Source organism: Melanaphis sacchari, unplaced genomic scaffold, assembly GCF_002803265.2.
Source record: "Melanaphis sacchari strain LSU unplaced genomic scaffold, SCAv2.0 Contig11_pilon_pilon, whole genome shotgun sequence".
Taxonomy (NCBI): domain Eukaryota; kingdom Metazoa; phylum Arthropoda; class Insecta; order Hemiptera; family Aphididae; genus Melanaphis; species Melanaphis sacchari.
Genome location: NW_020270469.1, coordinates 5,821,489 through 5,833,905, shown reverse-complemented (window position 1 = coordinate 5,833,905; position 12,417 = coordinate 5,821,489). Strand labels below are relative to the sequence as shown.

The window sequence follows — 12,417 nt, the reverse complement described above, 5'->3', positions numbered from 1 at the left end:
ACACACACACACACACACACACACACACACACACACACACACACACATATGTATATTGTATATATACACATACACACACTAACACGCCGATGGAGGAGAACGTGAGTCGGCAGCGGTGGGGAATTCAAAGTTAAAAAAAAGCCCAGAAGGGGCGGAGGAACCAGAGAGCTGATTGGATCTCTAACGGCGAAAAGGAATTACGGATAAAAAAGAAGTAGAACGTATACACATATACAAACACACGCACACGCTTGAGTGGGCGGAGAGTGTGAGCGAGCGCGCGCGTTCACGTATGTGTGTGTGCGTGTGTGTATGCATGTGTGTGTACAAGCGGATTGTGTGTAAAGGAAGAAAATGCGAAAATGAGTTTTTCCTCGGCAATTTTCTAACGGGGCTCAGACGTCATGCACACATACGGGTCGTATCAAGAGCGAGGGCGACGGCAAAGCGAAGAATATATAGCGTACGGGAGATGGTCGGCGGGTGTGTGTATATGTGTGTGTGTAGGGAGATGATAAGGGGTGGTTAGAGGTGAAGGGGAGGTTGAGAAAAAACCGAACAGCGGCGGTCCTGATGAACGTTCCCTCCGCCCCTCATATATACATATATATACAAGGAGAATGCGCGCGAATATTACCTCTCCACTACACATATCAAATCTCATTTCGCACATGCACAATCGCAAATTCCCGGTCGCTCGCACTCGCGCGCACCGCCCGTCGTCGTCTCTTCGAGAAGGGATCTCGTTTCAATTTCTCAGTCACCGAACCACGGTTGAATTATTCTTAACCCCTCTCCCTCTACTACTTGAATTTATCCTGTCCACCATCGTAACTCAGAGGAGAAGGTATACACTGGTAGAGGCAGTATATAGTGCACCACTACTGTGCTATACATTGGTTGTATAAACTTATATCTATATACACATGCGCACACTAAAGAACACATTGGAATCAATTTTGGACAAGTGGGCCGCCGGCTTTCCATGAAAGTTATATAAATATTTGTGAATTCATTTCCTCATATACATATATTATACATGGGATCCATAATAAACGTCAAGCTTTGCGTTGACGTTTTACCAACTTCTATAATATATGCGAACAACATATTAACAATACTTTTCATCTATTTTTAAAAAATAACTAAAAATTAATTAAAATGAAAAGAACATTGACAAAAATTAACCGTTTATTTTCAAAAAAAAAAAAAAATGGGTTAATATTAAACGATTACAAATTTTTTTATAAAAAACAAATGTAACATATATTATAGACCATATCTAGTTAGTTTTAAAATATTTATATTTCAATCGAAACTTCTTTGATATACTTAAATGATTTTTGTTAACAAGTTATTTTTAATATATTGAGATGATATAGTTTGTTTTTATGTATAATAGGTATTAATTTATATATTTACTAATATACTTAAATAATTTAAAATTAAGATAAACGTGAATGAGAATCTAAGAAATAATAATCATCAAAAGAACACCGAAATATGTATAATAGACAAAAGTCTATGCATAGTATTTACTTTTTTACAAAAATAATACTTATATATTAATTTATTAAATTCAATTATAACTTATAGTAAAATATATATTTTTATAAAATACAAAATCTAGTGTTATACTAAATGCGTGATTAATAAACTATTTTTCAACTAAATAAATAATTTATTAAAAATATCTTATAAAATTACAGTACTATAAAAATTAGTATTATAATCACAACACAAATAAAATTAATTTTGAATAATATTTTATTTGTTTTGTAAATTAATATGTAGATTTACATTTTTTTTAACATAGTTTAATTCGTTTAATTTTTATGGCCAAAAGTCGAAACATAAATAGTATTTTCTAATAAAAATATGAACAAATAGTAAATATATGGCATTTTTTTAGCAAAAACTAAGTTATGTAATAAATATTTTGATGATAAAATATAATTTTGAAGTCTAGACGACATGAAAATTAAATATTCAATAATGAGGTGTTTATTCAAATATATAACATATATCTACTACGAATAACAATTGTTTGTATTTTTAGAATATTAATATATACGACATTTAAAAATGTAAATATTATATTTAAACATATGCGAATTACTTAGGTATAACTTATTAATAAAACATTTCAAGACATATTAAAAAAAAAACTATTTATATAATATGTTAAAATATAAACATCAATTTAATTATTAAAATGTATTTCAAACTACACAAACAAGGAAATTAAGATGAATTCGAGAACTTTCAGTACTGATGCGCTTGATTTGCTATTTGTGGGAGGCTTTGAAGTAAAGCCATTAAATTAACTTAGTAAATCTTATTAGTTTCTATAAGTTATACAAGTTTTCAAAAAATAACCGTATTTTCTAGTTTTATTTAGCAAAACTGAACTTTACTAAGTTTTATACTGATTTGATCAAAATTTAACTTTTGACAAAAAATTATAATATCAATATTTTGTTATTTATTATTGGATGAATTTGTATTATCTATACTATAACCGATAAAAAATCAACATGCAATTTAATAGTTTACATTTTCAACTTAAAATAATATTACAAAATTTTGATATCAGATGACAGATATACTTCTAATACTCCAAAATTACGTTTAATATAATAATATATTTATTAGTAATTGACTAATCAATTGAAATAATTTTAAACATGGACAATTTTTTTAAATTTTTGTTATACTCGTAAAGTATTTGTATTACTATAAATAATTTATTTTAGAATCAAAAACCATAAACTATAAATAACCCACGAAAAAACAAATTGATTAATATAATGAAGCTATAACAAAAATTTAATTACGCTATTATTAAAAAAAAAAACTTTATTAATGAAAACCTTTTTATCATAACTTGATTAGTTATGTTTTATAATTTTAAATCTAATAAACTAAGTTTCGGAACATATTAGTTTGACAGGTTTCACTTACTCAACTCAATATTCCCTTACAAACCCATTTGCTAGAAATAGGGATTGAAACTAAAACGACGACCCTCTTTTGGGTAAGAAAAAATCCGATGATAAAATAAAATGGTCAAGTAGTGAATGTAACATAATAGGTTAAATGTACACAAGATTAAATGATACACGTGTAATTGAACCAAACTCACCCCAGAGAGTTTCCCTAAAATCGGCAATAACATGTCTTTTGGTTAGAGGGTATTTACACAGTTATTGGGTGACAATTTTTTTTTCTATATTAGTCCGATTTCAACTATACATTTATATTCAATACCTTTATACTAAATGTGGTCATACGAATTAAAACATAGAAAATAAATTAAGTAAAAATATAAAAAAGAAAAATTTATGTACAAATACACAATATTAAATATTTGAAAACACTGTTAAAAATATTACAGTTAACATAATAAGTATGAGTTGGTATAGAACAAAATGATTTACTAAAACAATTTAGAGAGTATAAATATATTATATAGAATACAACATAAATTAAAAAATAATAATAACTTATCACATTTATAACAATAAATAGATGAATAAAATATATCCAAAAACAGTTATAATTTAAAATTTTCGTAAAAATAACTTTTGAATATAAATTTTGAAGTTTTTAATGCATTTGTAATAAAACCCAACTAATATAATTATAACTTAATAAACTAGTTTGATTAAGCATCAAAATATGATGTCTTATATAATCATGGCTTGAAAACGTTATAACATTATGATTATGACGTTATATTTGTCAAAAAACGATTGAAATTTAATTATGAAAGTAATTATAACGGAAAACGATAAACATAAATAATTAAATAACATAAAACAAAACATTACGCAAAACGTCATACATCATTTAAAAAAACAATTAATTTCCAATTATTTAATAGTTATTAATTAGGTATAAAATAAACTAAAAAATTTAATTCTGAATAACGATAAATGCAAAAATTCAATTATAACGATAAACGCAAAATTTGTATACCGTTAAAATTGTAAATAACGTATTACAAATTTGTTTTTTGAATACAAGCCCTACTTATAATACAAATTAGTAAATAATTATACACAGAGATTCTGGTAAAATTTTAGCAAAAGACAAAAATGTATGCAATATTTTAAATAATGTATCTAACCTTGATGATACCAAAATCATTTTAGAAGTAACGATGTGATTTTATTAAATGATACAATAATATTGATACTTTATATAATATATTAACGTATATACGATATATAATATAAGTGCTATAAAGTTTCTAGTTGTACTACAGTCTATAATATACAATCAAACATCGACTACATTTAATGTTGAATTAATTTAAATAAATTGCCAAGCATCACACAGTAGTCATTATAAGCACAATAATAGTATAAAAAAAATTAAGCAATAAAATGAAATTAATGGGTTTGACTCAGTAACTGTTTTTTAGCCATTTCATCAATATAAAAGTCCATACAGTTTTAATGATTCATTTTTCCAGCCGTTTAGACATTAATGTTAGAACTTCGGCAAAGATTTATTCTAACCAGGTTGTTTTTATAGCCCAAATCGATTCTGTATGCTAATAGGAAAAATATTCATCCATAATTTTACAAATGCTATTTTCCATTGGCTTACAAAACAATGAGTTTCATTTTATTTATGACATAAAGCAATTCACGAAATATTTCGCTATGCCTGGTTATATATTTTGTTTGTGTTTACGAGAACCATTTTATATGTAGGTACACCTAAAATAAAATATCAAAAACCATTATCACTATTTGGACGTATATAACACGCGTATAACGTATCAAAGAATTGAAAAGAGCATAATATAATAATCATTTATATGATGTTATTTTGTCAATTTTTATGGTCTTTAAAATAAAAAATATTATTTATATATATTGTAATATTATAATATTAGACGTATAATTTATATTTAGAAGTAAGAAGAGTTTGTGAACGAATATTATATAAACAACGGAATGTCTTACACTTCACAATTTTGTTTATCCGTTTGCATATTATATCTACTTACACTTATAAATTATACCAACCACTATAATATAATATGCGAATTAAATAAACACTTACGGCAGCTTTGTTTAAGTTCTTCAAGGACTGGCTGAGTAACGCCTTTTCAGCTATTACCTTGGCCAATCCACGTCTGTGGTACGTATTCATGGTCCCAGCTACTAAGAAATATGTCGTTTAATAGTATAAATTCCAACACACTTGTCGTAAGAATCAATTGCATAGGTACATCTGAAACATACGATAGAAAATGTACTTAAATATATTTACTACTAAAAAAGAAAAAACATTTTAAATTTATATAATCATTAATTTTTTTAAATTCTAAGTATGAACATAGTTGAGCCACAGTGATGTCTAAACAAAATAAAAAGTAAAAAATAAAAAAATGTAATTGCTTTCGTGCTTAATTTTTTTTCTATTATTTGTACACCTACATGATGATGTAAAAATGAATACAAAAGAACACATTTTTCATGACTGCTACAAATATACGAGTATATACTATACAGCATTCAATTCTGATTTTTAAATGAGTATTCAAGATTATATAAATCAAAAAAATATCCAACCATAGTTGGTTGAATAATACCCATCTATTAAGTTTTTTTTTCCTATGGTTTATATTAAAAATTAAAACCATTGAATTATTTTATTTTTAAGCAAATACAAATATCTTGAATTTATTTGGATGTATTTAATTTTAATGTATCTATATAATTATTTAAATTTCTATTTTTTAACATATAATTTCAAATGCTTAATGATTTTAAAAAAAAATTGTAAAAAATTAATTGAAACATAAAAATAGCATATTATTGTAGGTAACAAAATAGGCTAAAAAACGTAAGGATTTCAAAGTGTAGTAATTATTCTAAATTTTAAATTAACTTATTAGCTTAAAAATAAAATTTTAGATTAAGAAACAGAACATGTAAACGTTTCTCTTATATTATATAAAAAATAAAAAAATAGTATAATACAACAAATATAAATGAATGACTTATTCTAAAGACGTCAGATTTTTACTATTTGTAAGACATGAAAAATAATTATTATTATGATTTATGGTATACATATAAGATTAAATAAGTAATAAGTATATATTATTTTACAAATAAATGAATAATACTTTTAATGCAACTATAGTATATTTATTTTTATCTTTTTTAATTAATTTAAACTTTAATCAAAAAATCAACATGCGTATACTTAATACCTATAATTTAAAGCAATATGTTGAGTAAGCCTTTATGTAGTTATAGAGTCATATAATTTTAATGTGATTTCTTATTATATACCTACCTTCTTATATAGGAAAATAACTTATGAAAATAAAGCTAATTAATTATCAATTAAAACTAATTCATAGTTAAAGGGGTAAATATTGGTACTACTAATATTAGGCACATATCAAGGTTAACGTAATTTATTTTTTAGTACAATCAATAATTCATTAGTAATAATTTAAAAATTGTACGTGTGTTATCTAAATTACACTTCAATTCATCATCTTTCCATACATAAATATTTTTTTAATTAAACATTGAATTGTTGAAATACGTTGTCTATTAAACTTATATCAATGTATGAAATGTATAATATATTCATAAAACCCGTAATAAAATGAAGTAAAATATCGTTCAATCTCAATGAATATAAACTTAATATGCACTTATTATTTACTGTCTATAGAAAGACTTAATGTAATTTTGTAATTCAAAAATATATCTCATTATTTCTTTTGCGATGTTTCAATAGGTAATGTAATAAATATGTCAATTAAAAAACGTAAAGAATAATAATCTAGAAGCATTTACCTGTCACGTAGTGGACGTCTGGACAATATATCTTGGTGCTATGACCACCCGGTATGATGGAAACAAAAAAAAAAATAAAAAAATAAAAATACAATGGACTATCAAGAAGAATACTAAACAATCATGGGATCGTTGCTTCAACATTATATATGTATTTGTTTTTTTTCATTCGTGTTAATAAATACATGACAAACATATTAAACATATTTAAAATTTAAAATAAATAATATAATATGTACTCTACGGAGTTAAGACAACACTAAATCATGTTAGTCATAAATGCGTTTTAAAATGTTAAAGTAATTAAAAAATTTACTTTACCAAATTTATCAATATTGTGAACGAACTATATAATAAAAATAATTATATTAAACTGAATTATTTGTTTAATTTTTTATAAATATATGCACCTACTAATTTTTGGTTTTATCATTCCTTAATCCTTATACGTTGTCCACAATAACTATACTTTACTATGGCTGAGTTTTAGGGCTTGTATAAATATTGAATTAGTATTTCCTAAATATTATAAAACTAATAAGCACTGCACCGAAAAGTAATAAATATACAAATATAAATAAAATATAATTCAATAAAATTAAATGAGTTCACATTTTTCAATTCATTCTTAAATTTGAATTTAACGAAATCAACGAAAACAAATTTATTAAAACCATTTGTTATTAGGTAGGTTATTTTATATATTGAATCAATAAATTCATTTCTCTAACAAATGACACCACATAGAAAAAATGCAAATACAATAATAATAATAACAATAAAAAGTACACACAGCAGTAATATTGTAATAATAAATCATTAGTGGGAACCCCAAAAGAGATGTTTACACTATGAGCACAAAAAAACCAACCAACCGATTGTTGAGGGAGAAATGACTTAAACCCTTTTTCTTCAATACCTCTCCTCGACTCTCTCCCGAGTGTATAGATAGATAGTTTTTAATTTGAATGTTAAATGTTTATTTAGGCCCGATGAGATTAAATCATTGTTACCAGGTGTTTATTCAGGTCAATACACTTATTCTGTTTAGCTTTTTTTGGTTGGTAAGTATGCAGTGACTTGCAACGGAAGCACTCTGTCTAAGTCTCAGCAAATGAAAGTATATTTAAAAAGAAAAGAAAAAAAAACATTATTTTGAGTGGTAGTAGAAAAATAACTTCCTCCACATGATCATTGACTGTGTAGCCAACGATAATCGCGAGTTATTCCATTTAACGGATATAATACTTTATAAAATATTATATAAAACTGCTCGTGCGAAACATTAGCACATGAAAAGACTGAAAATAATAATAAATAAAATATTAAACGGAAGTTATGCATTTGCATTTAAGACTAATTCACACTCGTAACGGGTATGAGAAAGATTAAAGAAAACAAGTTCAATGACGATAATCTAAAGCAATTTTGCTTGAAGTAAATATCTAATCGAGTTCAATTGTGTAGAAGAAAATCCATTAATAAACATCTAATCTATGAATTAACTATAATTGCATGAAGATTAAAGATTAAACTACATTTTTTACTTTGAAAAAAAGTATCTAAATAAAATCAAAACAATTAAAGAGGGTGTCTGCACTCTATTTATTCTCTTCCTGACCTACGCGAAATAGCAAATTTGCGTTCAATAAAACCACTTTGTAATGTTAGCGTTGTTAAATGACCCATTATAAAAATAAAAATTAAGAATATTAACTGTGTTCTCATATTTGTACATTAAACATAGGTACTCATAACTTCCATAAAAATTATAATATCGTAAAACAGCCAAGAAAAATAAAAACACAATTATTATTCTTAATTATACATTTAATAAAAGATCAATTTACTAAAACAACTATAGCACTTAAGTTACTAAAGTTAACCATGGTTAACTCTTCTGAATCTAAATTTACTGTTACGCTTAGATGAAAAAAAAACAAACAGTGCGCTAACGGATAAGCAATGCTACATCTTTAATTTAAAATTAATGTTACTAGTATAAAAAATGTAAATTGAATCATAATATGAACTTGTATTTTATATTTTTATAATAAAATATTCTTTTTGGGCCATAAATCATCTAAAAAAAATAACCCAAATTATAGTATGTACACAAAAATTAATTTATTAAATAAATCTTGATATTTTTGAATTACTATTTTTCAACAACAAGTATATACTCGTACTTTTGAAGTTATCATGGAATAAAATTCCATTAATATTGAACAGTTTTATAACTTAACTTTCATAATACATTATTAAAGTTTGAATAACTTAAATGTAATCCTTTTGACTTAATCTATTTATGTTTTTTACAATTTTTAATAGCATTCAAATAAAATTAATAAGTATTTTCAATAAATGAATCATCTAAAATTAATAGTATATACATTGTATACTTGTATCTTATTAATATCTATTAAAAATGTATTGATAGTTTTCTCATTATGTTTATTTTGACATTTTTATTTAAATTTAAGATTTACATGAATATTCTTAGACATTTTAAGTATAACAAGAATAAATTCATTTTTTCGTAGTATAAACATAAGCCATAAACTGTAACCTATCTTAAAAATGTCAATATTTGTATAAAGATATAATGTATATTTAATTGTATTAATTTAATGCAGGCTAAAAACCTTTGTTGTTGAAGCCGTAATAAATTTATAAAAAAAAAAAAAAAAAATTAATTAATTAGAAGAGTGTAAATTTGGGCATGCTTAACTACATATATAATCTAGATACACTAACTACTATACAATAAATAAAAATTAATTTCCAACAATTAAGTATTTAAATTTCATATTTTTTAATATAGGAATAAGTAATGTATTTATCATGTACAAAACGAACCTAAATTGTATAAAAAGTAAGAATATGTTAAATATCACGGTATACAAAAATGTTTTGAATAGTAAAAAAAAACAATTAATATTAATTTAAAAAGTGTTTATCAATAATATTTTATCTTTTATTCCTATTAATCTCAAAATGCACACAGGTTAAAAATTATAATTTAGAGGCTAATCATTTCCTTTTAGATATATAAGGTACCTATAAATTATACACAGAATATTTCCAAAATATCTACACTTAATTAAAATAAATAGCATTGAGCAATTAAAGAAAAATCAAACAATATTATTTAAAACCTACTGTATCCGCACATAGAACGAACATTATTATTAAATAGGTAAGGCATAATTAAACACTCCGATCAAAGTGTACATTATGTTAATAATATTTGTAACTTATTACTTATTAGTTTTAAGAAATATAATTATTTATTATAAGAGTATGAATAATCAATAACCATGTAATATGTTAAAGCACATTGTAAAAATAATAAAATAATATTAACACTTCATCATTGATATTAACGTAAATATTACTGCTTATAAGATGAGAATAATAAAATTTAATAATTTTACTAAGTTTATACGACTCAATTTTATACTAAATGTGTAAGACTGAATTTTTATCAAGGTACCTATATCAAAATATTTTAATTTTTCAATTAATGTTTCTAGACTCTAATACGTATAAGAGGACGAGTGTGGTAACACTGACCTAGTGTCAACTGGTGTGTTATTCAAAACGAAACGTTCCCGCCACGGAATGTGTTTACGTAACTAGATCTTACACGTAGTAATGTAGTACTAAGATTAATATCCTACACACTATTTTCACTATTTTAATATCTAACATTTTAGTTAATATTTATTAATATAATATATCAATATTTTAGTTTATTAAATGAATGCACCACAATATATGAATACAAGGCAGACGGCAGTATAGACGTCATATTTTGGTAATAATAATAAACATACTGTAATGAATATTTTAATTTATTAAGTAGGTAGGTAACTGATGTTAGTATGTTACACAAATGAGAAAATCGATTAACTGAGATTTAATTTTATTAACTTCGTCGTAAAATATCACGATTATTGAATTTAAACGCGTTTAAAGGAAATCCTTTTACCGTAAAACCATATAAAAGAATTGTAATTTTAGATTATAATAATCAAAACATCAGAATAAACAAGATACGTCAATATTACTTAAAATAAATAATTGTACATACCTATTTGATATTTCATATCATGGCGTATACAATGTGTACTTACAATCAATGAATTAACAATGACAAACTTAAACGAAGTCTTCAAAATATTAATGTAGAGATTATTCTCTAAATAAAATAAACAAAACACGAACTTTACTCTTCATCAACGATTAATTTGTTTTCAATAATTTGGAACTGATAAGACGCGAGTTATGATAAGATTAACCGGCTGTTAGTTGTGCAATGGCGGGTGGTCGGTGTTGGTTGATAATCGTGCAGGTTCTAGGCGCGCCCGGTGTACAATAATTTGTATACGGTATTTTTTTTACACACAATAATTACCGACATTGGCATTGACTTCCTTTTGCCGTCAGCTTCTTACACTATTATAAATTATAATAATATTATGCATTCATACTCTTGTGTAATACTATTCACAAAATAAAATATTATTAGCATTTTTTAAATTAATTTTTCCCCCCTAAAAATTTTTTGAGGAAACCCAGGATCTACAACAAATTATTTAAATATTTAGTACAATAGTATAAAATTTAAAAATATAATGCACTATACTATTGTTTTGTCTGTAATTCATTATAAATTATAATATATTTTTATGTGCATGATAATAAATTAACTTTTTAGATTAACTTTGATTACACTAAAAAAGAACTTAAGAATTATTATTCAATTAATATTTTTTTATAGTTATCTCACAACAATTGAATAGTCACCAGTCACCAGTTACCACAATAAAAATATTACATATCACTAAATTAAATAAATTAAAATTAGTAAGCAACTGATGAGTTTTACAAACATGAAAATTGTAATATTAATACAATTTTAAGCTTAAAGAAATTTATAATTTTTTATAATTAACCGTTAACCATTTATTTTAATAAGAACTATTACAACTATTGTGCGTGTATACTTTTCATATAAAATATTATTGTATTATAATAATTAATTCGATTTAACTGAGTATTTCCTATCATTATTATTTTACATTTTTCTGTTAAATCTGTGATTAATTTTAAAATAATTATAAGTTAGGTATCTATTTAATTCACAAATAAATGAAGAAGTAGATAATAACTAGTAGGAGGAACTTGAATTTAATAAATAACAGTGACTATTCAATTCATTTAAATAGTAAATATATTTAGGGATTGATTAATTATAATCAGTGTCAAATACTCAAATGTAAGATCCAATTCGAAGCCCTGCAGCTTAATCATATGCGTATATCATTTTAAAGTAGGTACCTACTCTCTTAAAAGCTCTTCCTTCGGTCGTATAAAAATCCTTAAGCATCAATTTTTTTGATTGAGTGTATAAAATAATATATAACATTATATATTAAAAGTTTTAGTTAATTTTTTTTAAATATAACAAAATAACTAAAATCATTATTCTTTATTGAAATATTTAATTTTATTCAAATTTAAACTTTATCTATTATAAAAAATCACCAACGATAGCGATGACAAACACTAA

General features: G+C 24.4%; 1 protein-coding gene across 3 annotated transcripts in view; it reads right to left on the bottom strand.

Annotated features, from left to right (window-relative positions):
* LOC112604376 (methyltransferase-like protein 9) overlaps positions 1-11,112 on the bottom strand; it is a 106,964-nt gene extending 95,852 nt beyond the window's left edge. The window contains exons 1-2 of one of the 3 annotated variants that reach the window (XM_025353385.1): positions 10,936-11,112; positions 5,080-5,250 (exon numbers count right to left, since the gene is read on the bottom strand). In XM_025353385.1, coding sequence (XP_025209170.1) covers positions 5,080-5,169 — 90 coding nt within the window. In that variant the 5' untranslated portion in view covers positions 5,170-5,250; positions 10,936-11,112. Of the gene's footprint in view, positions 1-5,079; positions 5,251-6,839; positions 6,916-10,935 lie in introns of those variants that run through there. The other 2 variants (XM_025353386.1, XM_025353387.1) reach the window with 2 other exon arrangements.
* Between the last annotated feature and the right edge of the window lie 1,305 nt (positions 11,113-12,417).